This window comes from Oreochromis niloticus, linkage group LG4 (assembly GCF_001858045.2).
Source record: "Oreochromis niloticus isolate F11D_XX linkage group LG4, O_niloticus_UMD_NMBU, whole genome shotgun sequence".
Taxonomy (NCBI): Eukaryota; Metazoa; Chordata; class Actinopteri; order Cichliformes; family Cichlidae; genus Oreochromis; species Oreochromis niloticus.
The window spans coordinates 30,961,183-30,987,971 of NC_031969.2; the positions used below are offsets into that span (position 1 = coordinate 30,961,183).

The following is a 26,789-nucleotide window of genomic DNA, read 5'->3' on the forward strand; positions in this document are numbered from 1 at the left end:
CAAAACCTAAAGTAGTGGCGAAACATACGGTAACAGGCATTGGACGGAACAAAGAGTCACAAGAAACTACTTTTTGTCTTTCCAGTTTAGGAGGATTATTTTCTTAGCGACTAGTATGGATTGCTCGTATTTTAGTGGTAGATTCAGCACTGGAGATCTTGCATCAGTTAAAGTGTTTTGGTGATTTTTCTTGGTCACTTTGGGAACATAAGCAGGTCGCATGCAGGTAATCAGATATCAGCAGGGTATCAGGAACCTTGAGACCCATATTGTGTGTAGTTTATATTATGTAACATGAGCTTTAGGTAAACGTTTAATAATAGTTTTGCACTAACACTGTTAATAAACTCAAATCAATTTGATCTAAAAATTGCTGACATGCACTAAATTTAGTGACTGTATTTTTTTAATAGCTTAGATTTTCGTTTTTTAAAGCGCTAACCATGTGTAATTTAACGTTTAGGTGTTTTATTTTGAAGTACTTTGTTTACGTTAAGCACATCTTCAAGAAGAGGCTCTGTTCACGCCTCTGTCTCTCAAAAACCCCGCTCTGATTGGTCCACAGCTCTGCCAAACAATCTCAGGCACCAATCGGCATAAAGAACTGACAACGTCATCACTAGATGCCGGAAAAAAAGTGTCACATGTGTCATCTACGGTGTCAACCAACTTGGGATCCCTTGTGGAGTGAGCGGAGAGCGTCTGTTGGGTAATTAATCGATCAGAAAGAAGACAGTAATGTTTAAGTAAGACTAACTCAGCGCGTTTACATGTGATTAATCGGTACGCTGTGGTTTTAATGACTGCGGGAGGCGATTAGCATGAACAGGCTCCATGTAAGGCTCTGGTACTTCACGTCGCTGTTTGTGAACGGCAGGACTCTCTCTGCTCCTGTCCGCTGTGATTCTTCTCTCCATCGGACTGTTTTTCAGCTTTTTCGGACCATGGCCACCACTAATACTAACAACAACAACAATTTACCGAAGAAAGCCAAGCAGAAGGAGCCGCTGCGCAGAGTGAAAACCAAAGAGAACCGCAGCAAGCGAGGAGACGTTCACGGACCGTCCACTGTGTACCTGCAGGTGGCCGGAGCTGGAAGCAGAGATAATGCTGCGTCGGTTTACGTGTTCTCCGAGTTCAACAGGTACTTCAAACAAGAGATCAGAAAACCCTCTGAATGCACTTTGGAGCACATTTTTTGTGCTGTTGTATTTTTAAAAAAAAAAAAATTGACTTTTTAATGTACCCCACTGTAAACACACTTGCAAAATAGCAGGCATTAACAGCAGGTCAAAGTGATGCTTTTCCTGGGCTCCACTTTACTGCAGTGATGCAGAGAAAGCTACACTTTTCACTTCTGGCATTGCACAGGTTGTGGATCCTCGAGTCCTCACCTCATATCATATCATATCATATCTATCACCAGACAGAACAGAACAATAAGACACAAAACAGTGCGATAGAAAAGTGCAACAATGACGATCTCCACAGACGATCTATCAATGTTAAGTGGACAGCGATCTCTCTCTGCTCTCCTGAAATCAACAATCATCTCCTTTGTTTTGTCCACGTTCAGAGACAGGTTGTTGACTCTACACCAGTCCATTAGCTGTTGCACCTCCTCTCTATGCCGATTTGTCGTTCTTGCTGATGAGACCCACCACAGTCATGTCATCTGCAAACTTGATGATGTGGTTCAAATTGTGCATTTCTGCACAGTCGTGAGTCAGCAGAGTGAACAGTAGTGGGCTGAGCGCACAGCCCTCCAGTGCTCAGTGTGGTGGTGTTGGAGATGCTTTTACCATTCCGGACTGTCTGGATCCAGTTGCAGAGGGAGGTGTTCAGGCCCAGTAGGCTTTTTTCTTTTTTCTCACGTCAGTCAAGGTCGAGATGATTTCCTCACCAACACGTCATTCTGAGCAGGAGGGACGGGAGGCGTCACCATAGCAGGCAGGTGTTGTCTTCCTGTAGTTGGTGATGGCCGTAAACTGGCCATTGGTGATTTATGAGTGCTATATTCTGTTTTTCTATTAAATAACCTTAAAAAAGGACTTGTGGTCAGATCAGACGCTAGAACCACAAAGTCAGTCAGTGACCTTCTCATCGACGGGATAAAAGATGAACATAGAACATTAAACCTGCCTTTGGCAGGGGGAGTGGGGCGCTCCCTGTGTTCGGTGACCTCGGGACACATTTTGCTGATTGGTTTTGAGGCTAAACATGTCTGTTGTGGTTATTACTGGAGGCAGAAAGATGTTTCTCCATGTGTCCTCCTTGATGAAGGTTAGCCAAGTCTTTAGCCAATCAGCATGAGGCATCCCTGGTTTTTCACGCAGCTCCTGTAATTTCTCATACAGTATCTGGCTCAGTGATGATTTTTCAGAACTTTTCACTCCCTTTAAAAGACCTGTTTGAGGGTTCAAGTTAGGTGCAGGTATGGGTAACGGTTTGGGACTGTTTTGATTTGACAAAGCTGGAAATGCATTAATATTAGTAAGTGTCCCAGTGTGAGTGTATGTGGAGCAGGCTGTAGTTACTTTATGGTAAACTCTGATAACAAAAACTAACTTTAAACCTTTGACTGCACTTACTCAGCAGCACACACACCTAGTTTTACGCAGCTTGGAGGTGTTATCGCCTGAGAAGCGAAGAAAAGGCTTCTCAACATGATAGTAAGATGCTTTTGGACAGTTTGGCATAAAACGAAAAATAGGAACTTTGACACAATCCGTGGAGCATAATGCAGCAACAGGAATGATCATGATAATCTTTCTTGCCCTTAAAATCCTGAGACCAATCGCCTGGTGTAATTCAGAGGTTCTGATCTCATCTGGCCCAACGCTTCTTGAAATACACCTATGCAAAACAAACCTCTCTCTGCTGCAGGTACCTGTTCAACTGTGGTGAAGGAACGCAGAGGCTCATGCAGGAACACAAGTAAGCTGGTGAAGCCACAGCAGCGTTAAGATTACAGTCTGTCTGGTGGGTTAAAAAAACAGCATGAACATGATCGTCATGTTTTCCTGTGGCAGGCTGAAAGCTGCTCGCTTGGACAACATCTTCCTGACCAGACTGAGCTGGGAGAACGTGGGAGGCTTGTCAGGTCAGTGAACACAGGTTCATGTTAATCACTGTCATCACACTGGTGCTCCACACTAACATTAGGCATATATTATAGAGCTGAAGTCGCATGAAGTTCATACATGACGGTAATATTCCACATTAATGGAAATAAAATGTTTTCATCACCAGTATTCATCAGTTTATGTCTATCTGCATTATTTACAACAGAGAGGTTCTAGAAGCACAACTTGATTATTAACATATTTTGTAAAATATATGCATTCATGAAAATGCCAGTTGAAGCTGAGGACAGTTTCAGTCGCCTCAAGGCACTTTATATTGTAAGGCAGACCCTGCAATAATACATGGAGAGAAAAACCCAACAATCATATGACCCCATATGAGCAAGCACTTTGGTGACAGTGGGAAGGAAAAACTACCTTTTAACAGGAAGAAACCTCCGGCAGAACCAGGACAAAGGGATGAACCCTTAATCCCTTTAAACATAAAGAGACCTCCTTTTGTTACACTGGTTGTGTGTCTTAATTATTTGCCTTAAACCTACGCTGGTTTCAGAAGTGGAGGCTTTGAAAATTGACCGACTCCCACATGAAGACCTGGAATAAACTACAGCTCTTGTAGCCGAGATTTATTAAGGTGGTTGGGATTATATATGCATAGTTCAAGAATAAAACATAGAAAAGAGCAGAATATGACCCTTTAAACATGACCTGCTTTACTTTGATTATTAATTGCACAAAATTTGAAATAATTTCTGAATGTACAGGTCAAATTTTTTTAAAAACTTATTATTTTCAGTTTTATATGAAAATAATATTCGTGCACCCTTAGATGATTTATATGTCTATATTCTGTATAAGTAGAACCATTACACAGAATAGCTTTATTTATTTAATTGTGGTTAATTTCAGTAAATTAAATAATCTTATGTCTCTTTGTTCTGATTCGTCTCGTTGCAGGGATGATATTAACCTTGAAGGACACTGGCGTCCCTGAGTGTGTTCTCTCTGGGCCTCCACAGCTGGTGAGAAACTGGATCAAACAGTACAAACACGCCTTGAGGAGCTTTTAATGTGAAAGGATTCACTTTACATCTGCTCTCTTCCTTTTTTTTCTAATCACAGGAGAATTATCTGAATGCCATCAAGTCTTTCTCTGGACCACTGGAGGACATCAAGCTGTGTATGTTGAACTTCTTGAGACAAATTAGACAAATGCATTATCTTTGTATTACGTCTGTGTGATATTCACTGTGTCATGTCGTCCCAGCGGTCCGACCGTACACTGAGGAGACGTACTCTGATGACACCATGACGGTTTATCAGGTCCCGATATTCGGTGGGTTTGAATCACTGTTTCCTGATTATTGTTTTTTATTCCTTAGCCTCAGGAAGGAGTTTGTTTGTCATCTGATCTTTTTTTTATGCCCTCGTCTCTGCAGCAAAGTCGAGGGACAATGACAGAAAACTCCCCCACAGGTCGGGCAGGAACAGCCCCACTCAGGCGACTCCACAGAAAGACGACGTTAGCAGTGCAGGCGATCCAGGTGAGTCAGAGCAGGCTAGACTAGACACACAGTATTATACAGATAAGATTCATCTGACCACCTGAGGTTGTAGCATTCAAATTAAACAGAAAGCCAGCACAAAAATAAAATAAAATTTAAAAATTATTAATAATCATTTAAAAATAAATCGGCGTCATCAAATTTGGAAATTATTTTAAGTGTAGCTACAACGTGGGATCTTAAGCTTTAGGCTTCATGCCGTCTTCTATCAGGACTGAGGTGTGAATAAAAGTGTAACAGGCCGACTGTGGCTACGTGTCTTCGGTAATAACATGAACAAACTGAGTGCAACATTTGCTTCAAATTTTAGGTGAAAGGCGAACAGCAGTGAGAGATTCATCTTTGGTGGTTGCCTTTGCCTGCAAGGTAGGACGCTGTGAAAATACGTCCATCCTGTCATGTACAAATTGAAGCTTTTTGTATCTGACAGTTTGCTTTTTACCTGTCTGACACTTTTACAGCTTCACCCAAAGAAGGGGAACTTCTTAGTTGCTCAAGCCAAAGAGCTCGGGCTGCCCGTGTAAGTGCATTCACTGTTCTTTCCAAGTTAACATGAGGTCCAGCTGTCTTATCAATGTGGACTTTTGTTTTCCTAATGTTTAAAAGCTTTGTACTCAGTTCTCCAAAAGTTGAATCTGTTCATCTGGACATAGCGTTTTGTGGGAGAAACGTTTCATCACTCATCCAAGTGACTTCTTCAGTCTCAGCTGACTGCAGGTTTCCACAATCTTATAAACAGTACATTTGCATAATGACTTATGCAAATGTACTGAGTGACGAAACGTTTCTCCCACAAAACGCTACATCCAGATGAACAGATTCAACTTTTGGAGATTTACTTTCCTGGATGATTGAGAATGCATTTGTACTCAGTTGGCTAATGATTTGGCAGATACTGAGTGCACAAATTATACTTTACATGAAACAATTCTTGTCTATAAAAAGCTTTGCAGCATCATAAAGGAATAAAAAAAAAAAAAAAGATGCAAAATATTAGTTTTAGAAGCTTTGCTTCATTTTCAGTCTGATTTTAACTGTTTCCTGATCTTTCCTCCTTTAAGGGGAACAGCTGCTATTGGTCCCATCATCGCAGCTCTGAAAGACGGGAAAAGTATCGTGCATGAAGGAAAAGAGGTGAAGACTGTTTTCTTTTCAGTCAGGCTGCAGCTCTAAGCTGGACTTGCTCACATTTCTGTCGCTGCTGTTTTACAGATCCGACCTGAGCAGGTCTGTACTCCTACTGATCCAGGACCAGTCTTTATTATAGTCGAGTGTCCGTCTGAAGAATTTCTTGGAGCTCTTTGCACCAATCAGCAGCTGGGAAGGTAATAGTTTAAGTGCCAGTCACATTTTCCTTTCCAGCACTATTTTAATTATTCTTTAATAAAATCATGCTGTTCTCAGACAAAACAAATGATCAAAATGATCAAAAATGTTTTGGGTTTTAACATTTTTTTTTTTTAGGTCCTTGGGTGTTTGCAGTTCTTCTTTCTAGTGGATAGTTTAACTATTTCTCTTTTCCAGTGCAAAACAAGTTGATATATGATTTTTTTTTTTTATTAATTTATTTAATTTTTCCAGTAAAATGTGCTGATTTATCTTCATTCATTTGCAACAAAATGTTGTTTTTTCTGGATACAGACCAAGCAGAAATAGCTTTGGATGTGTTCCTTCAGTTCATATATCTGATGTATATTTATCAGAAAGATTTAACTTGACAGGAGATGCATACATTAATCAGTCACAGTGTATTAGTGTGAGCTATGGTACTAACTCATAAAACTGAGATTTCAGTTTGCAGGTCATTGTCTTTTGCATTTAGTTCATGTTATAAACTTTTAAATAGGTCATAAAGTTTTGATATGATGTGTTTTTTTTCCCTCTTAGTTATCATGATGACATAAAAGTGTTCTGTTCAGATTAGCTCAGTTCTACAAAAGACCTGATAACATGAGAACACGAGAGCTCGAATCTTGTTTTTGAATTAAAGGATACTGTATCCTGGTAGAAACTAATTCCCCCACATCAGGCTACGTAGAGTCAAAGAGTTACAATTTGATTATCAGTCTGCCTTTGCATTTTTCTTGCACTGGAAGACCTCATATGTGCACATGATGGACTTAGCTAAACTATTTTCATCTATCTAAGCAACACTGCCACACGCGATGAAACGGTGCTACTGTAGCCTTTGTGCATTTAGTGCCTGTGCGGTGTTTAACTTGACAACAATAACCAGTTATTGTGTGTAAGTTTGACCTTGTGCTTCTTTCTATGCTGTGACAGGAAGTGTGGTTCTTATAAATATTCTCTAGAAGTGTCTAAAGTTGAGGTTGTCACCCCCTCCAGATACCAGACAGGTGGGACGGATGACCCTGCTGCGTTGGTGGTCCACATGACTCCGGAGTCTGTTTTGAAAACAGATCAATACAAGAAGTGGATGGAGAGGTTTGCAGTTTCTCTCTCTGTCTGAAAACTTTTGCCACAGCATTTTGTGCACCGAGCACTCAGTGGACTGTGTTTCTGCAGGTTTCCATCTACGACAGAACACCTGATCCTTAATGAACACGCGTGCGCGATCCACAACATCAGAAGTCACAAGATTCAGGCCCAGCTCAACATGATCCACCCAGAAATCTTCCCACAACTGAAAGCTTACAAAACAAAGGCAAGGCTGATGGACAGATGAAACATTTCGGTGTTCACTGAAACGTTCCCTTTCAAACGGGGAAGTTTGACCTTTCACCTTTTACAATAGACTAATCCCTGCATGCATTTAAACTCTACTTGTACTGTGCTGTAAAAGCACACTGTTTTATACACTGAGAGTCTGTGAAAAGCGCAGCTCCCAAACTGCATGTAAGAAAACATCAAAAAACTCTTTTATTTTTCGGTTTCCTGTAGGAGCCTCAGGCGGCCTTACACGTCCCGAACGTCAGAGCGGAGTGTCTGCTCAAGTTCCAGCTCAGACCCGTAATGGAGTGGCAAAGGTTAGTTTGTCCTTCAATCCCTCCAATTTAGCCAACATTACTTTGCAGCTCCGAGCGCCGGCTTGTCATAGAAAACGATCTGCGCTGGACTAGCCCCTCTCAGCTGCTTTCTTCTCTCCTCGTCTTTTTTTAACCTCATCTTACAAGTGTCAGGGTTTTATTTTATTTTTTTTCCTACATTGTTTCTGTCAAGTACTGTAGAGGCGCATCAAGGTCAGATGTGGGGGGAGAAAAAAACCCACTGCTTTTTCCCCAGCAGTGTTTTTGCAGGCAGTGGTGTGTGTCTTTTTCACTCTTGTCTCATTTGTTAGAGATGCCATCCCCTCCTGCAACTCTGAGGAGTTTGTGAAAGAAGCTTCTGAGGTCCCAAACTTTCTGGCAGAAGTGGACAAGTGCAGGAAGATTTGCTCCGCTGGCGCTACAGAGCTTTCTGGTCAGTTATGGAAACTAGCACCCGCCCAAAAAGTGTTGGATTCACTCAAGCATGGTCTATCTAGAGTGCCCTATTTTTCTCTTTGTCTTTAGTAAGTTCATTTATATCACAAGAAATTAAATGAAAAACTGAAAGAGTGTAGCTTGAAGCTACAGCTTATGTAATACAGCAGTCAGAATGTAAGGACAATTAAATCAACTGCAAATTTAGCTTCTGATTTAAATAGAAAATTGGGACAAAAGAAAATAAAACATGGATATGGATGAAACATCATCACACTAAACATTTAGCACAATCCTGAGTAATCATGTTATTTCTATGCTGTACTTTAAAAACAAGTTTTAATTAAATTAATTTTTTGTTTTAATTATCCCTCATTTAAAACAGCTTTTAAATATTATGTTTGGATTTCAGTTTAATCAAATAAATTATGGATTTGTTGACTCTTAATAGGATTTCTTTGTTATCATTCATATATATATATATATATATATATATTTTGTTTTACTTTTTGGGAGTAAAAACATCGAGTTGATGTTTGTCTCGTGTTTCCTCACAACTCTATACAGTCATACATGGAGCAGAAAGTCAATAATATAAAATGCTTAGTGATTTTTAGCATAAGAAGTCTTCAACTTAAAACAATATTGCAGTTTAGACCTTTGGTTTGATACTTTATATTTAATTTCCGGTTTAATTTGCTATTAACACTAACTGGAAAACATTTATCTTAAAGGATTATGTCAGTTTTAACTTAACGTTTTCTTTGGTTTTTTAATGTTTTCCGATTTTAATACATTTAGTTTTCCAAGGTGAGGAGATCATTTGTTAGACTCAAACCAGTCACTAGTTTACTTTCGAGAGTATCCAAACACTGCTTGAAATGATCCTCACTACAAAAAAAGTTGTTATCAGCAGATAAAATGCACTTCAGTGACTTATGTAATGCAAACAATAGTGGTCCAAGTAGTGAACCCTGTGGTTCCCCACAACTTACCTTTTAATAAACCAGAATCTGTATTATTTATATGTGCATACTGATACCTGTCATCTAAATAGCTAATTAGCCAGTGATAGGCAAGCATTCTGATGCCATACCTGTCTAATTTTCTTAAAAGCAACGTCTGATCAGCAGCATCCAACACTTTTTGCAGATCCTGAAGTATTCCACTGGTGTGCTTCTTTCTCTCAGTTGCATTAGTGATGTGTTTTTGTTTGTCGACCTCACTCATTGTGCATGTATGGTTGTGTTGTTTTTGTTGCAGGTCAAGGAGAAAAATACCCAGAGGTGGTTTTCTTGGGAACTGGGTCTGCTCTTCCGATGAAGATCAGGAATGTCAGCGGCACTTTAGTTAATATCAGGTAACGTCTGTCAGGACAGGTAGATAGTGTAGCTCACCGCTGGTGTCAACATTAAAATAAAAATTGATTTAGAATTTCAAGAATATTATGTAAGAAAGAGGAAAATCATCTTTTTATCAAGAACCAACATTTTAATGAGATTGTACATGTATATTTATTTTGGACGGTTAAAACAGGAAGCCAAAGAGAAGCTTTGATCGTCTCTTAATCCTGTGAGATCCTTAATTTATGTTCATGTTTGACTCCGTGTTACAGAGGAACTGCTAAAGTGACTGAAACACATTTTAAAACTTTTGACTCTCAGTGAAAAGTGAGTTTGACTTGTACAATCAAATATCTGTTGTCAACGAACAGCCCGGCCGTCTGCTCGAGAGCCTCTCGTTGTTTTCACAGACTGCAGCTTTTATCTGCAGTACAGAGGATATTATTCACTGTGTCTCCAAGCACCTAATGCAGTATATGACCTAAACCTAGACTAGATATTGCACAAGTTTCTTTTTGTTTCATATTGGCAATAGTGTGCTGCCGTAGATAACAAAAGGACTGAGTTTTAAATTGAAGCTGTTGCCTCAGTTCTTTTGTCTGCTTTCCTGGGGAATTTGGGTGACTTCTGGTCTTCTTTTTTTAATCAATTTCACTTTTCCCACACTGTCAAAGTCATTTTGTAGTCATCACTCTGATCCTTTCATTAAAACTCACTGCTATTCTGACATTTAGATTCATAGACAGTCATCTGTGCATCCACCTCCTCCACCATCCAAACTCAAGACATCACATCTTATTTCCCAACCTCTGCTAAGTGACTTCAGATGATCTCTCAGTATTTTATTATTCCTTTGTGTTTAGCTCAGGAAAGGTCATTGAATCTTACAGTATTTGTTGTGGTATTTAAACACACAGAGAGGTGGGAGGTATTCCCACAGAGATCAAAGATGTTTGATGTCAAAAGTGTGAATTAAGCGATTTTTGAGAGCGTGGAAAGGTGGAGGTGACGGAGAACATGGAAGGATTAGCACATAAAGTATGTATAACATGCTCTGATGCAGCTTACAAAGTGGCTTTTCTCCATATGTATCTTCTTCTTCCAGCACACCACCGTAAAGAACATCCCTCTCTTGAAAGTTGCCAGATAATCAATGTTATTTACTTCCCCTGGTGGTCGTGAAGGGAATAGACCTGAATAATGGCCTAAATTAAATATATTTAAAACCTAAATCTTTAAGCCAAGTTGTTATTGCATCATTTTTCAGTGCACTGATTTAGTTTTAGTTTCAGTTTCAATTTTATTTCTATAGCACATTTAAAAGACCAAGGTAAATCAAAGTGCTTCACACAAGAGCCGCATTTGCAGGGTTACAGCAAGAGGAACAAAGAAAATATTGTTATCACTACAGAAAAGTTTCAGATAAGTGGCATGGCACAAGTGCCAACCAGGTAAAAATTTAAAATCTAATTTGTTTCAAAGGCTAGCTTAAACAGGTGGGTTTTTAAACGTGATTCGAAGGATTGAATGGATTCCGACGCACGGACATCAATCGCAGGCTATTCCAAAGTTTGGGTGCGGCAGAAGCAAAAGCACGATCCCCCCCTAGTCTTCTGTCGGGACATTGGTTGCACTAAGAGCCACTGATTAGAGGATCTAAGTGCTCTCTTGGGGATGTATAGGTCAAGGAGGTCGATTAAGTAGCTGGACGCCAAGTTATTTAAAATTGTAGAAAATTGTACAAAAGGATTTTAAAAACGATGCGGTATTTGACGGGGAGCCAGTGAAGGTTAGCTGGGACAGGTGTAATATGATCATGTCTTTTGGTGCCGCTTAACCACTTGTTCCAGCTAAGAATAACAAAGTCTTATCTCTGATGTAAAATAGGTTAAAATATTCCATTTAAAAAAAAAAAAAAAAAAATCAGTTTTAGACAGTATCTCATTCAGCTGCAGGAATCTGTTGCTGCATCCTGGCAGGTGTTTTCGTCACTGTGTACACCTGATGTATTCCCCATGTGTCCTCAGTAGTGTTTAAACAGTGCTTCACTGTCTCTAGTCAATTTTAAGAGGCTTAAAAACTGATAAAAATGATTTCTTAGTGTAAATTTGTAAAACCTATAAAGGCGTCCTGTAATGAATAATGATGTATGTGTACTGAGAAGGCTGTACTCACCCACTGTTTGCAGTTTAGTGTTTGTCTGGGCATGTTTCACTCGTCTCCCTCTGCTTTAATGAGCCTCTTTTGTTTGTACTCGCATGAAGCCCGAGTCAGTCTTTGCTGCTGGACTGTGGAGAGGGAACCTTTGGTCAGCTCTGCAGACACTACGGGGACGACGTTGATGACGCTTTGTCCAAGATCGCCACGGTCTTCATCTCACACCTGCATGCTGACCATCACACAGTAAGCAGCCGTGCATCAGGTTTTAACTTGTAAAAACAAAGACTGCTCGACTTATTCTCGTTGTGATCTTTTTGTTTCAGGGGCTGGTGAAGCTGCTGTACCAGAGAGAAAGGGCACTGGTGAGTATTTGAAACACTGTTTCTTTTTTCTGGATTTAAGTGAAAACTCGAGACATGAAAGGTTGGTTAAAAACAGAAACCTGTGATGTGTATTACCTCCTTGTTTTGTGTAAGGATTCCTAAATAATGACATTCAGGGGTCTGTGTCACATCTATACCTCCAGGCAACTTTGGGAAAGCCGTTTAGCCCGATCTTCCTGGTTGCTCCGGTTCAGATCATGACCTGGCTCAACCAGTACCATGACTGCTGCGAGGAGATTCTCAGTCACATCAAGTATGTGGAAACAAAAACATCTTAACTCATTAGGACACACTTCACCTCCATGCTTTATGAGTACTTGATTAGTTAAGCTGAATAGTTTTTGCTGTTACTGAACAGTTTCATTGTGTTTTTGCATTTAGAATAATTTCATATTAATAGTAAAAACAAAGCAAAGAGAATTTCTTTTTTATTTGAGTTTAAAAATTGCACTCATCCATTTCTTATTATCACGTAGGCAGTTTGTAAGGTTGGACAGGCTCAGTGGGTTTTACTGCAAGATAGAGTTGTGTGTCATCGGCGTAGCAATGGTTATTTCTCTGTATAATGTGGACGAGAAGTAACACGTATAATGAAAAAGGGCAGGTCTGTAACTGAAGAATCCACTTGTACAGTTAAATTTACAAGTATGTTGTTGTTTTTTAACTTTATAGAAAAATAAGACTTAGAACAAACAGTTTAGAGAAATGCTTATGGAGAAACTCAGTAAACTAAATTACTAGAACTATAGCAGCAGGAGCTCTTTCAGCCTTTAAGTTGCATTGACTGAAACCATGAACAGGATAAAAGATGAGCATTTGGAACCCACTGGTTTCGAATCAGCAGCGTTTTGGCTGTCATTGTGTAGTTATTTTACATATTTGGGTAAGAGATCCTTGCCAGTTAGATCAGACTTCAGAAAAACATACAAGCCTGTTGTTTTGTCTGAACCAAGTAGTAAGCCATAATATTAATCATATAATTCCTAAAGGCACCAACAGTAAAAAGATGTCAGAGAGGTCTATAGCTGCCTATGTTGGGACCGATCAGTCGGCTCAAGAATCCAAATGAATTGATGATTTAAAAATGAACCTCTTGTAGATTTGGTATGAAGGGGGAAACTCGTCCATAGAAGCAAAAACACATTTTTGCAGACTGCAAACATGTCCAACTAAATGTTGGCCTTTAACATGGGAGTCTATGGGGATTGGGGGCAGCCTCAAGTGGCCAAAAGAGGAACTGCACTTTGGCTTTATGTTACATTAAGGTAATTCCAGTGGTCTAATGTAAGTCGTGCCTCTGTTAATTTCCTGCACCAGGTCCTTGTGATATCAGTTTTTGTATTTAGTGAAGACACCCTTCACATTAATCATGCACTTGTCTGTGCTTAAAGGTGAAACAGTCAGTTTCAGTGCATCGTTTCTCTTAAGGATGTCTGATTTGTTTTTCAGCCTCATCCCCAATAAATTTCTGTGTGACAACGCCGAGGTTCCCAAACAGAGGACGAAGTCATTCATCCAAGCGATGCTGAAGAAGAACAACCTGCAGCGGGTCAGCAGCCGTTTGAACGTCGCATATTTATTTATTTATTGAAGCCTTTTTAAAGTGACTCATCGTTTTATTCCTGTGTGTCTCACAGTTCCACACATGTTTAGTGCGTCACTGCAAGAATGCCTTTGCCTGCAGCTTCACTCACCAGTCAGGCTGGAAGCTTGCCTTTTCTGGAGACACCATGCCCTGCGACGCATTCGTACACATCGGTTAGTCCTACTCAGACTGATTAAAGTCCATACGTCACCCAAGTGTATCTAGGCAGAAGCACATAATAGCAAATTGAGCGTCCGCTTTCGATATTACAGTGATTCATATAAGGTCATCTTGACTCTAGCTTGACTACATGGGTTGTTTTGAATAATTTATCCGATATTTCTTAATGCTCTCAATCACTCTTGTAGCTGGCAGCCTCTTCTAATGGTTCCTCTGGGATCCTTCTTCATTGACTCTTCTTAAATTGCTTGACTGGATTCTGTCCAAGCAAAGCCTCCCAGAGACAGCCAGTGTTTCCCAAGTCTGTTCATTATAGATGGCTCAGCTCACCGGACAAACAGGGCATGCGGATTCTTGATCACGCTGACCACCTGATTGATTTCCTGTGGGACGGGAAGAAGTTCTAAGTGCTTCCCTCTGATTTGGGCTTCTCATTCTCATTCTTTCTTTTCTTTTTTTTAACCCAGGAAAAAATGCGACCTTACTAATCCACGAGGCCACGCTGGAGGATGAGCTAGAGGAGGAAGCTGTAGAGAAAAGGCATAGGTGAGTAAAACAAACTGTGTGGCTCTGCAGGTACTTTAAAGTGATTTAATGGAAATGAAGGAAATGTTCGAGGAGGAAAAAAGAGCAGTTGGAGCTCCGTGTCAGCTAACAAAGAGTTCTCTTCACTCGCTGATTGAGGCAGCCGTTATGTTCTGAGTGCATTGTTAAATCTCTTCATTCTCCGCAGATATTGACATTGATTTTTGTTCCTTTTTTACGGCGCCACTGTGAGCGTCTGTCTTCACAAAAGCGTGTTTTTATGTCTTTAGAAAACAACGTTTCCATCGAAGAGTGACGTAAATCTGTGACTTTATGACTGATCTTTTCTCACAGTACAACCTCCCAGGCCATCGGTATCGGCATGAAGATGAACGCCGACTTCATCATGCTCAACCACTTCAGCCAGCGCTACGCTAAGATCCCTCTCTTCAGCGAAGACTTCAACGACAGGGTGGGAATATCCTTCGACCACATGAGAGTAAGTCCCAGTGCAGACCTGGCTGTAAGAGCAGCCGTTTCTGATTTCTTTGACAAATAATGTCTCACTGGCTTTGACAGCTAGTTTCCAGATGTACTGTTGCACTTGAAGGCATCACAGGGACACTTTATGAAACATGGTCGACAGACATGTACAGATGGAAGCTCTCTTAATGATCACTGAATGCTGTAGTGTTTCAGATCGCTATAGAGTTAAACTTGGAAAGTTCGACTCGTTTCATTTCAGCCGAGCTTCAGTTGAAATTTCTCGGCTCTGCTTTCAGAAATGATCCGTCTTTTCTCCAACTCATCCACCGCTTCAGCAGCAGGGTCCATTTATGCGTTCCTGGAGAAGACTTTGCAAATTTATATACAACAGCAGCAAGAACTTCAAACAATAGTATATTAATACTGTAAAAAATAACATTTTTTTAAGGTTTTAAGGACATCTCTACATTTCAGTGGCGCTTGGTTCCTTGGCTGTCCTCTATGATGAGCCCTGCCTTGATGTTGAAGGAAGTTTCAGGCTTGGCAGAGATCGGCAGTCATGGACTGATTTTCTTTGCTAATTAACTTTACTTACTCTAACTACTAACTACTTACTAACTACTATATCATCTGCTTGGCATCTCCTTCAACTTCACTTTGAAGTTCATGGTAACTTTCATATTTAACTTTAATATATTTAGATACTTTCAAAAGTATCAACATCTTGTTTTTTACGTTTTGCTTGATCTGATTTTTTCCCGTCCGTCTATATAAGAAAATTAAAGAACAACATTGTGTCCAGACAGGATCAATCTCTTTATTCAGTACAGTGGTCCCTCGCTAGAACGCGGTTCACCTTTCGTGGCCTCGCAGTTTCCCCGATTTTTTTTGTGTGTGCAATTTTGCATGCTTTTTTTTTTTTTAACAGCACATTGTGTTCTGCATCCTGATTGGCTGTAGACCGTTGTTAATCAGTCTCCTCCGTGCCGTGTCTCCTGTACAGTACAGAATGCGTTCAGCTTGTCACATTTACATAAAAAAGAACATTAAGCTGGATACCAACATCATCCGCATCAAAGCTAAAAAGCTTTATGAAACTTTAGCTGACAGCGAGGAACAGGATGATGCGGAGCCCAGGCCATCGACGAGTGCTTTCCACACAGAACCGAGCCCATTTAATGCCAGCGAGGGCTGGTGTGACAAGTTTCTGAAATGCTTTGGACTTAGAAGTGTTTCACTGCATGGAGAGGCCGCCTCTGCGGATACCTCTGGAGCAGAGGAATAGGTGAACAACAAATTTAAAGCGATCATCAAGGAAGCGAGATATAAGCCTGAACAAGTTTTTAGTATGGCTGAGACGGGCTTATTTTGGAAACGAATGCCCTCTTGCACCTTTATAATGCAGGAGGGAGCCAAAGCCCCAGGATTCGAGGCCCAAAAAGATTGCGTGACTCTGGTTATGTGTGGAAATGCCGCGGGCTTTATGATAAAGCCGTCGCTTGTATATAGGTCAAAAAATCCAAGAGCCCTAAAAAACAAACTTTGAGTGTTTAAATGAGAGAAAAGTGTCAAAATCTTCATGCCTGTCTGAGAAAAGTCTATAAAAGGTGTAGTGAGGGGTTTTACAGCCTTAAAACATCTGTAGTAATTGTAAAGAATAAAGCTGACTGCTTTCGCCTATTGCGCAATTAGCAAGGGATCACTGTATTAACAAAACATGTATGTAAAAACAGGAAGCTGGGACTAAACCTGGACCTTAGTGGAGGCTGAGTACTCTCTCTCTATGTATGACTGACATGATAAACCTCTGGCTTCTCAGTCTTGCTCATTAGTGATTGTAAGATATCATACATTACCAGTAAGACTAAACCAAAGCATGAGAAATGACAAATTATCACCAAGTATTTAAGTTTGATGAAATAACTCCAGTTAAAGGCACATTTAAAAACAGTTTTTTAGCCGTTTCTTAATCTAAATATTAGCAGAACTGCTAGTAGTTGGATGGGGGTGGCTGCAACTTCCAAGATCTATTTAATTTTAAGTCAAGATTTTCCATTTTTTGTAACATATAAACCTCCAACAACTAAACATTTATACAAGATATAACAAGGAAATGATAATGTATGTAAAACTTTGACTGTAAAGAGTATAAATAAGGATAAAAAGAGCTAAAATGCTAATAAAAGCATCTAAGTGGAATGATTCTGAATGCTTTCATTTAAATATTGTGGCAATTTCCTTTATTTCGTCTACTCACAGATTCGTTTTGATGATTCCAAAATCATCCCCAAACTCATTCCCGCACTAAAAACCCTGTTTGCCGAGGAGCTGGGTGAGATGGAGGAGCGGAGGGAGAGGAGGGAGATGAGATATCCAAAAGGAAGCAGCTCTGAAGTGACCAGTGAGCAGAAGACCGGAGCGCCGGACGTCGGCAGAGGTGCTAAAAGAGACCAGGAGGAAACAGCAGCACATGTAGAAACGAAGAGGCTGAAAACCAGCTGATTCCTCTGCATTTCATTTAAACATGAGTTTGGAAAAAAGACTAAATGAATGCATCTTGAATTATTTTATTTAAATGAGCTGGAGATTTTTATTTGACTTGTGTGGTCTGATTAAAGAAAAAGCGGTTGTTGCATTACCTGTGCAGATCTGAGCTGTGACTGTAGATTGTTTTTTGTTAAACGGAATAAAGCAAAAGCACGCCGTGTGTCCTTCAACAGTGATTTGTTTCCTGCTAGGTGCCGTTTCACTTGAAGTCTAAATCCAGACTTTCCAAACTTTTAAAATAAAAATGGAGTTTAAATGTAGTTACATTTGCATAAAAATTGCAACAAATCTATGTAGTCTGCTGAAGCTAATTTGTGGCAAAACAAAGTGGCAACATCCAGAGCTGAAAAATGAAGCTAAAGTGTAATTTGAATACATTATAGTTACTTCAATGTCCGATGGAAGCTGATACCAAAAGAGAGTCGATCCCCGTGGATGCCCATGCTTAACATTGCCAGGTATTAAAAATTGTATTTACATTCTGCTGCAATAACAGGCTCAGTCTCCGTGGAGCGTTTCCCCTTCATAACAACTCATCCAGCTGGAGTCTGTAGGGAGGGGTGTGGCCATGTTGATAAACAGGTGTGCTGATGTGGGCACCTGGAGCTTATCAGTGTCTCCTGGATCACATCTGATGTGCTGTGCTACTTATGGTAGCATATGGTCAAAGTAACTAACATGGTGACAGCCATATTACGCTGTCATGGTGGCAGTTTCCATCCTTCATGTAATCTATGGCTTTAAGGAATTCACCAGTTCATTTTTTTTATATTTTCACATCTTGCAGCAGCTTAGTTTTTCTTGCCTTTTACTGAATAATTTGATTTATGAACAAGCCACAGTCATACAGCACTTTTACTCCTGCTTAAGTCATTTATCACACACTGAAATGCCAAAAGATTCAGATGTTCAGTGTCTTGCCCAAGAACACTTTAAAAGGCTGATTGGAGAAGCTGGGGATCAATGAAGAGTACAATGTAATCCAAATAAATAGAAATGATTAGAAAGGCTTTAATAAAGAAATCCAACCTGTGCTGGATTCTTTCAGCATCAGATGATGTACTAATGGAAAATTAAATCACTTGAACTGCAACATAGACTGAAGGCTTTGACAAATTTAATGCCTAACATTTTGTTTGCTTTGTGATTTTCTTTGTATGTTTGACAAGATACTAGGATACTTTACGAGGGGTATGTTGAATATTTCCACACAGGTCCACATGGGGGCTTCAGTGAGCCATCAGAGCTTCGAGGTACCTGTTACTGAGGCCTAAAGGAAAAATCATGGTAATAAGCCTCATGAAGAGATGGGCTATTATCTTTTGCCACTGGAGGGAGGGGCGGCTGCAGGAATCTCCTCTGCTCACAGCAGAGGAAAATGAGGAATGAGGAAAAGTACTGAGACACCAGAAGGGTCGGGTGTATTGTTAGAAACTACATAAAAGATGCTGGCTCACTATGAAACTGTAGTTTGGCTTTTTTAAAAGTTGCCTTTTGATTTGACGTATGACACGAGGCGCATAGAGTCTGCGGGCATGAATGAACTTTGGTTTCAGAGGTCTGACCTTTCAATTACAGCGAACTTGCCCTCCGAGAAGACATTTACCACTGCCTTCTTCTCCCGCAACCCTTTTTCTTGTATGACAGTTTTACCTTTGTGTCTAGGTTAAAATTGTCAACATTTCCATCACTTGTGATTCTGCTCTAAATTCAAGGCAACAGTTAGAACAGATGAACTTCCTAAGAGGATCCCCTCCTCTTTCTTTAGATTAGACAGTCGCCAGAACCATGAGGTAAATGTGAGTTTTCAGAGATTAGTGGCTTGAGCGGTGGGTCTGCGATTAGCCTATTTTCTGGAGTGTGAAGCAGTGAGATGAAGATGCATTGCTCCTGAGCCTTCTGAGTCCATTTAGAGGCCTTTGCCACCGCTGTGGCCGCTTCTATCAGAGGAGGCACGCGTGATAAGCAGAAAGGGGGCATAATTGGGTTTTGACATAAGCATTGCAGAGTCAAAATGGTGGATTGATGGACCTAATCATCACTTGACCGGCAGTGGACCACCACAAATGAATATTGAAGACATCATTCAAATGGATTTATTGTGCTGCAGTTAAGGAGACTACCCGGGATTTCACCGGCTTGCTTTTTACCCTGTATGAGTGACTGTAGTGGTATTCATTCATCCGTTTTTCTTTCCCAATTATTTGCATTTTTTTTTAAACTGCAGTAATTTAAAGAATGGATGCAAGCAGGCAATGAGAGAAGCTCACAGGAAAGAATACTGCTTGAAATGAAAGGAGAGAGATTGCTTTCACTTTGATTTTGATTGATATTTATTTTTAGTTTTCACTGGACAAGCAGGGCTTTCACTGCTTGTCCTGATGGGATGGCACGTACTGAATTGCAAGCTTTTCTTCTTGAAAGTATTTGTTTTAGGATATGCAAAATAAAAAAACACTAAAGCTTTTAAAAGTACAATATTTGTTTGCCAAATATAGTGGACTAATAGTAGAAATCAACACAACATAGAAATACACAAGATAGAAAGTAAATGACTTTTTTTCTGTCAGTTTCTTAACATCAGAGTTTGTTTCAAACTTCTCTGATCATTAGGCTTGTTTTCACAAACATCACCACCTTCCCCTAGATTTTAGGACTAGCTTCACTATTGCCAAAAATAAAGACCCAGATCATCAAGGAATCTTTGTGGGTTACTAATGAAGCCTGCTGGCATCAAAGTTTCCCCCACAATGGTGACCATGTGAGACCAAGACTCACAGATTGTGAGGATGTGCATCTCTGGCTCATTAGGCACCCCTTTGGACAACGATCCTCCACAGGAAGCTCATTCAGAGTCTCACATGTATCAAGACTTTGGACACTTCTTTTTCTTACAGTTTCAGCAACTTTTAAACTGAAGCCTTGATGTTTACCCTGGAAGTTCTTATTTTTTCATGTTCTCTTGAATGAATGAATCATTTTAAACATTTGTCTGAATCATCTGTCTGAATATAGCATTAAAGAGAAGCATGTCAATATCCGATTTTTCTGAGTTATGCATTTAAAAGAAAAATAGATAAACTTTTAAATTGCAATAAGGCTTAAAGTAATGTGTGATTAGCCACTATGAGTGACAGGTGGGTGCCGGTCTGCTAGACCTCACCTCCACTAATTGGAGTAACTGAACTAGAGCACTGTGCTGTGTTTTAGCTGTTGTGCATTTTTAATGGTATAATCTGACAAATAACAGGTCATCCTGTGCAGTTAACTGGACCAACAGACTATCCAACAAATGTGTAAATGAAATTCTAGCACTTTGCTTGTGTACTACTTAGCATTAATATGTAGTAATGGGGTTTTAATAATCACAATAACAACACGATGTTAATGTGCCTGTCATTTTGGATGTGTGACAATCATCGTCACAATGTAGGGTTAAGTGAATAAGACCTAAAGACGAGCCAGTTACCCGTGGCAACTACTAGTTGCTAGGGAAAAACATGTATTTCGTTATCAATTGGTGAGAGGATAAAACTTCCTTGCTGTTGCTAACGTTGCTAACAGATTGCCCAGTTGACTGTGGTTTGCATTGAACACGCTGACTTGTGACACAAACCGAAATGGAGACTGTTTGAAGCACAGCTGTTTGAAGCACAGCTTATACTTTGAAGGTGAACAATCACCGAATCTGGTTTGTGTTACACTCTCTCAAGTTTTGCTACTACACAACTAGTAGCTGGCAAATGTTTGCAGACAAACATGTTTCAAGTTTTATTGTCATGTACAGATAAATAGTGTAGCAACATTTGCCTGTAATAAAATTCTTAGGCTCGTGTTCCTCAGCTTTGAATATATAGAAAGTGTTCAGGTATATTAAAGAAAGAAACAGCTGGGAACCAAAAAAATCGTATTTGGTGCTAAACACACTTTGCGATTGAATCCGATTGCCACTATTTGCCAACCAGTCAGGGAATAAACATTTTTCCTCAAGCAATGTGTGAATAATGTCACATGAGAAACCTCTGTAGCATTGTAATATTACACACACAACTATGGATGCATTTTGCTAAAACAAAACAGAAAAACAACTAAAAAAAAAGACGATGGGTGACATCACAGTGACTACATCCAGTGTTTATATAGAATCTGTGAGAAGAACTGATCACTTTTTCCTTCAGCCTAGAGAGACATTGCTGTTGTAAAGAGTGTAATTTTTCTTTTATTTAGCTCGCTGCAAGATAAACTCGGTTAACCTTTGTTACATTTTATATCTAAAAAGCTAGATATTTGAAAAACTGGACAAATAAATGAAACAATCTGGAAGATGGCATCAAACTAGGTGAGGTCATTTAGAAAACATATTTCAAACTGAGGTGATTTAGAAAACATATTTCTTGATAATTGGTTGAGTCAAGCCTGTAGCATCTGCAAATAATATGCTATGGCTAATTAACTCTTACCTTGGAAACCTACATGTGCACAGGTGGTTGCGGGTATTTGTGAGCCCCTTGAGGGATTATTTTTATTATTACTTGTGAGAAATTAAGGCTAATAAAAGACAGTAGAAGCCTCGCTACCATCCCTGGATCTGCACCGTGCGTGGCTCGTGCGTGAGAGGGGAAGTCATTAAAATATAACATCAAACAAACAGGCAGCTGTGCTACTCGTGTTTGTCATACTTTATTTGGTGTGGAATGAGGAGAGACAGATCTGAACAGAGCGGGACACCACCAATCAGATACACCTCCCCACCTGAATCCTCCACTTCAATCCAGAGTCAATTATGCAGCCTGCTCGCCTCTCCTCACATTTAATGCCTGGCTGCTGATTCAGAGAGCGGCCCCGTTCTGGTCTGGCAGGAATCAAAGTGTGAGGTAATCTGCGGGGACTTGTGAAGAAAAAAGAGGCACCAGTTTGCGGAGCCTCTCAGATTGGAGGTCACAGACCGGGCCGGCACATCTCAGACACACAGACAGGTCGGTAATTATAGGCGGAAGATCTATCCCTGCTGATTAGACCAGCTATTTCTACATAACTGTCCATCAGCTGCCATCTCACATCTTCATCTTCATCCACTCTGCTCAGATACCTTTGCTACAGATCAGGCCTAAAGCCCGGGGGAACAAATCCCGAAGCCTCAACCCACCTTCTCATAAAAAAGGCTACAAAATTATGATCAAAGATCCGAGCCAGACCTTTGATAATGTTGCGAATACAGTGAAAATGGCTTTTTCAGAAGTGGCAGAGCAGCTTTTGTGCAAGGAAAGGAGAGGTGGTGCGACGCAGAGCATTAATATTCCATCTAGTTCTGCCTGGGTTAGCCTCTCTCACCGCCCCAGCATGGCTGCTCTGCATTAACAGACTGTCTGAGGGAGAAACCTCGGGAGGCTCGGAAAGCACTGGCTCTCACCTGGTCCTGCATGTGAATAAAGATCTTCTCCCAGCTGAGAAAACAATCAGCCGTTGTAATATTCACAAGCAGTGGGCTCACAAATCTCACCTTCTTGGTGCAGGCAGAACGAGGAGACATTGAAAATGTTTGTTTTTACAAGGTGAACTGTATTTTTCTAGTTTGTTATTTTGACATTCAGATAAAGACTCACTGAGGATTAAGGAGCTTGAAGTGAAACAGCAAAATATGCTTGACATGCATTACTCATCACTTCTCAAATCGATGTCCCATGAGGGCTTGCGTTCAATGTGAATCACAGAAATTCTCAGCAAAATATCAATCACATTGAGGATTATGTGGGATCTTTATTTTTCATGCTTTGTTTGTGCACAAAAACACATTACTTGCTCCTCAAAAATCACTCAGCTTAGTGTTTGAGACCCGGTCACTGATAAAGATATAGTTTATGGTCCAGTCTGTGGGGAATAATGATGAATTTCGTCATTAAAACGTAAAACAACATCTTAACACTTCTGCAGAGGGGACAGCAAGGTGAGTTGCTGCTTTATGTTTTCAAGTATGATGAGATAACTGCTAGCTATCCTATATGGTACAAAAACAACAGGCGAGGCTTTAATTTAATGATGCTCTTTAGCTTCTTTAACATGACCATCAGAGACCACTCGTGCCATGCAGATGGAGGACAAGAGGCCACTTCAGTCAGGACAAGAATAATTTCACAGGTTATAAGCCGTCATTATATCACTGGCATTAGCTGCTGAAACACACATACTTATGCCCCTCATTAACTCTTTTATTTTAGTGGTTTGCACTGCACGCTGGCGTTGTTGCAGATGACACAGCGCGATCATATATTCAGTTCATAATCTCTCTCTTTTTCTATTTATTGGACCATCAGTAATAAATTGATTATAATGCTTTGATGTAAATTTTAAACCTGGAAGTCAGCGATGTTCTCCTGCATCAGTCAGACCCCACTGCTGTGAAAAGTGCTGTAAAATGTCATTTAAGCCCGAATCAGACCGCAGTGACTCATTCCTACAGCATGTCTCCGTTTTTGCAGGAAACCCTAATAACTTTTCCCTTTTTAATGATGCGCCTGTATCAGTTAATGAAAATCTATAATGGCCTCATAGTGGCTTATAAAATCCTATTTAATCCCATTTAGTAAAGTGAATGAATTCAGGCCCATTTAGCAGCTATTTAAACCTCATTTGTTTACTAAAACAGTTTAAATTTTCAGCGTAATAATGCCATAGGTTCTTTTTGTGTAAGACAAACCCAGGGCCTTTGTCACTTTATCTCCCTGTCTCTGTTTATTGCTATTATCTGAATATAAACCAGTATTATAGAATAGAATAGAATAGAATAGAATAGAATGTCTTTATTTTCATTGTCACAGGTACAACGAAATTGAAAGTGGTCTCCGATTGGTGCATCATCCATAAAAATATAAAATTTAAAAATAAAAATACTTAAAGTGGTAATAAGAATAAAATATAGACAATGGCCTGAGCCCACATGCACACAGACATCAACAGTATGAACAAACATTGACATAAGGATGGCTTTAGCCACCATGACGTTCATTTTGAAACGTCAACTTCAGGTTTTTGAAGCCACAAGCGACCACATCTGGATGAGGTGTAGGGATGCGGACAGCATGGTGGTGCAGTATTTGGGATTCGCACCACACTCCAAGACAATCCGGCAGCAGACGATTGGTTTGAATCGACTGGAATGGGTGGAGTTACGTGTATCTTCCTCCCACAGTCCACAGATAGGCATACTGAGATAACTGGAGATTCTAAATTGCTCATAAGTGTGAAGTTGAGAGTGAATGGTTGTTTGTCTCTATATTTTAGGCCTTTTGCAGCAGCTGTGAGAAGCTCCAGCACCCCCATGACCCTAAACTGGATAAGGAAATAGGATGTATGGATGGTTGTAGTGTTATATTAATGCCAGCAGTATGAGTGCAATGCAGAGAATGCACAAATACCTACTAATTAGTGACATGCACATAAAACACTACAATTCCACTCTTTAGACCTGAAACACAGACTCTTTGCTGTGAAGACGAGGTCAGGTTACACTAAACATGCATAAAGTCTGCACTGGAATGGATTGTGGTGAATGGACATTTCCAAAAAACAACACATCAACACACTGAACTGGAGGTAATCTATGGCATATATTTTGAGGGTAGGGGAAAATGCTGAGAATGCCACGTGGTTATTAAGCAAAGAAAGGAGAGAAAACAAAGGCCAGCAAGACAAGAAATGTGGTTTATTTTCTGCAAAGGAATTAAAGAAAATATGCACGCAAGGCTGAAGCATCGCTTCTTTATAACCGTTTGGCTCATGAAGAAGTAAAAACCAAATTGTTATACCTGGTGGCATAAAAACACTTCTGCAAGGAAAAGACTCAAACGCAGCTTAGGTTACTGCTTATAGAAAAAACAGGACGGATTTTGTTGCTGCAGTTGGATGAAGAGACTGCCAGTGCCCGACTGCTCACTGGCTTGTAGCAATTATCTGGAGGATTGTGGATGTGTGTCTGTGAACTGAAATCAGACAAGAGAAGAATAATAACAAATTGCAAATCAAAACAGCCATTCAGTGCTCTCCATCCAGGTGTTCTGAGCATAGACGATGTCACGATGTCCATTCTGAGGAAGCAGCTGGCAGCAGTCGAGAGAAAACAGGGAACACATCTGCAGAACAAAACCATATTATCTCAGAATGAGTCCTTTTCTGCAGGAAACATTGTGACTTGTAGCAAGAAGAGTACGGATGTATTTAAAAAAAAAACCCAGTGATGATGGCTTCTTTCCATTCACATTTACACAGTTAAAAAAAGCTGCTTCTTTGTGCATCTTGGATTTCTGGACACAACTACAGGAAACAGGGTTGTCATTAGTGCCGTGCTGTTTTTGGAATAACAGGATAATAGGTGTGAAGAAGGTGGGTGACCATCAGGCTCAAACTATAGTTTAAGAGATCCATCATCAAATATTGCTGCAGGATAGAAGAGCTTTCTAATTCGTTCACAGCTGATGCCGACCTGTTCGAATTTAATTCAAACATGTAGCAACAATAAAAGGGTCGATGCAGCAAAGAAACAAAATGTGACTATTTGCAGTATTTTGTGGGATATTAGTCAAGTTAATTGTTAAAAAAAAATGGTGGCATAAATTGATCACAGGTCTCCAAATGTCCTAAAAACCTTTGGTTATCTGCCTGCATGCAGATAAATAAAACAGTAAATAAAAAAGAGATAAGCTCTCAGGGGGAACAAATGTTTAACAGCTTTATAAGCACCAAATTCTGCTACAACAGGAAAATTTGACATCTGCCACCACACATACACACACAACAGCAATCAGAGAGTTAGTTTTAGCGCTTTATAGAGCCTTTTGTAAATTGGACAGTTTCTGAATTGTTTTTTTAAGGCTTTTATGAGCCTATCGGGGGTTAAAAATGTGTTGTAGTCAACAGAGGACCTTGTAATTTCTTTAAGTTACTTGAAAGTCAATAGAGTATTATTGTGAAGGAAAGCCTGTGGGACCAGGTCATCGTGTGCTGGAATGAGGCTCAGGAGGTAATCAGATGTCTTACACAGAAGCATTTAATGAAGCTCGGTCGAGGCGAATAGAGTACAGTAATGGAGTTTGAGAGATAGAAAGCCGCGCTCCTTTCTAAAGGTCATTAAGAGGTATTTGTGCTCGCTCTGTACACGAGTACACAACACTTTAAAGTTTCACACTTCATGGAGGGAGATGAAATGCTGTGCATGGAAGGTTTTTCTGCTAAACTGGGAACAAAAGGTAGTCCTGAAATCTGTTCCCTTTTGCACCACATACACAGGTATCACATTCTTACACTTTAGTAGTGACGCACTGCTGGTGAGTGACCACTGATCGACCCCTTCTCCTACTGACTCTTTCTGAACTGTGAATGGTCTGTACTCTTGTACCACCTTTTTAACCTTCGCTTACTTCTACTGAAGTTTTTTTTTTATTCAGCCATTCAAGCACATGTGTGCAAGCAAGCCTGCATTCAAGGTTTGATGTCTTCAGATTGAGAGTTTAGGCC

The 26,789-nt window shown here is 40.1% G+C and overlaps 1 protein-coding gene and 1 long non-coding RNA gene across 4 annotated transcripts; one reads left to right on the top strand and one right to left on the bottom strand.

Moving 5' to 3' along the window:
* The first annotated feature begins 552 nt into the window (after window positions 1-552).
* On the top strand, window positions 553-17,452 carry elac2 (elaC ribonuclease Z 2). Of its 3 annotated transcripts, none has more exons than XM_005469055.3 (25): window positions 553-709; window positions 933-1,144; window positions 2,887-2,937; window positions 3,033-3,103; window positions 4,044-4,108; window positions 4,209-4,266; window positions 4,354-4,422; window positions 4,526-4,630; window positions 4,962-5,017; window positions 5,113-5,171; window positions 5,713-5,785; window positions 5,864-5,976; window positions 6,998-7,096; window positions 7,178-7,316; window positions 7,553-7,638; window positions 7,950-8,071; window positions 9,337-9,433; window positions 11,681-11,819; window positions 11,900-11,938; window positions 12,103-12,212; window positions 13,409-13,508; window positions 13,597-13,717; window positions 14,192-14,270; window positions 14,604-14,748; window positions 16,995-17,452. In XM_005469055.3, the coding sequence occupies exons 2-25, from the start codon at window positions 945-947 to the stop codon at window positions 17,235-17,237; spliced, it is 2,439 nt and encodes an 812-aa protein (XP_005469112.1). In that variant the 5' UTR covers window positions 553-709; window positions 933-944; the 3' UTR covers window positions 17,238-17,452. The 3 variants fall into 3 exon arrangements, with proteins under 3 accessions (XP_005469112.1, XP_005469111.1, XP_003442545.2); XM_005469054.4 differs by having other exon boundaries at window positions 618-836; XM_003442497.5 differs by having other exon boundaries at window positions 618-1,144.
* LOC112846630 (uncharacterized) lies at window positions 17,248-18,085 on the bottom strand. Its single transcript, XR_003219696.1, has 2 exons — window positions 17,670-18,085; window positions 17,248-17,512 (listed from the first exon to the last, which is right to left on the bottom strand). It is a non-coding gene; the product is annotated as an uncharacterized LOC112846630 (long non-coding RNA).
* Between the last annotated feature and the right edge of the window lie 8,704 nt (window positions 18,086-26,789).

Excerpts from the sequence above, each read along its gene's own strand:
- elac2 (XM_003442497.5), top strand. The coding sequence starts at position 822 with ATGAACAGGCTCCATGTAAGGCTCTGGTACTTCACGTCGCTGTTTGTG. Across the intron at positions 11,939-12,102 it reads ACCAGAGAGAAAGGGCACTG|GCAACTTTGGGAAAGCCGTT; the intron begins GTGAGTATTTGA and ends CTATACCTCCAG. Across the intron at positions 13,509-13,596 it reads AGAAGAACAACCTGCAGCGG|TTCCACACATGTTTAGTGCG; the intron begins GTCAGCAGCCGT and ends TGTGTCTCACAG.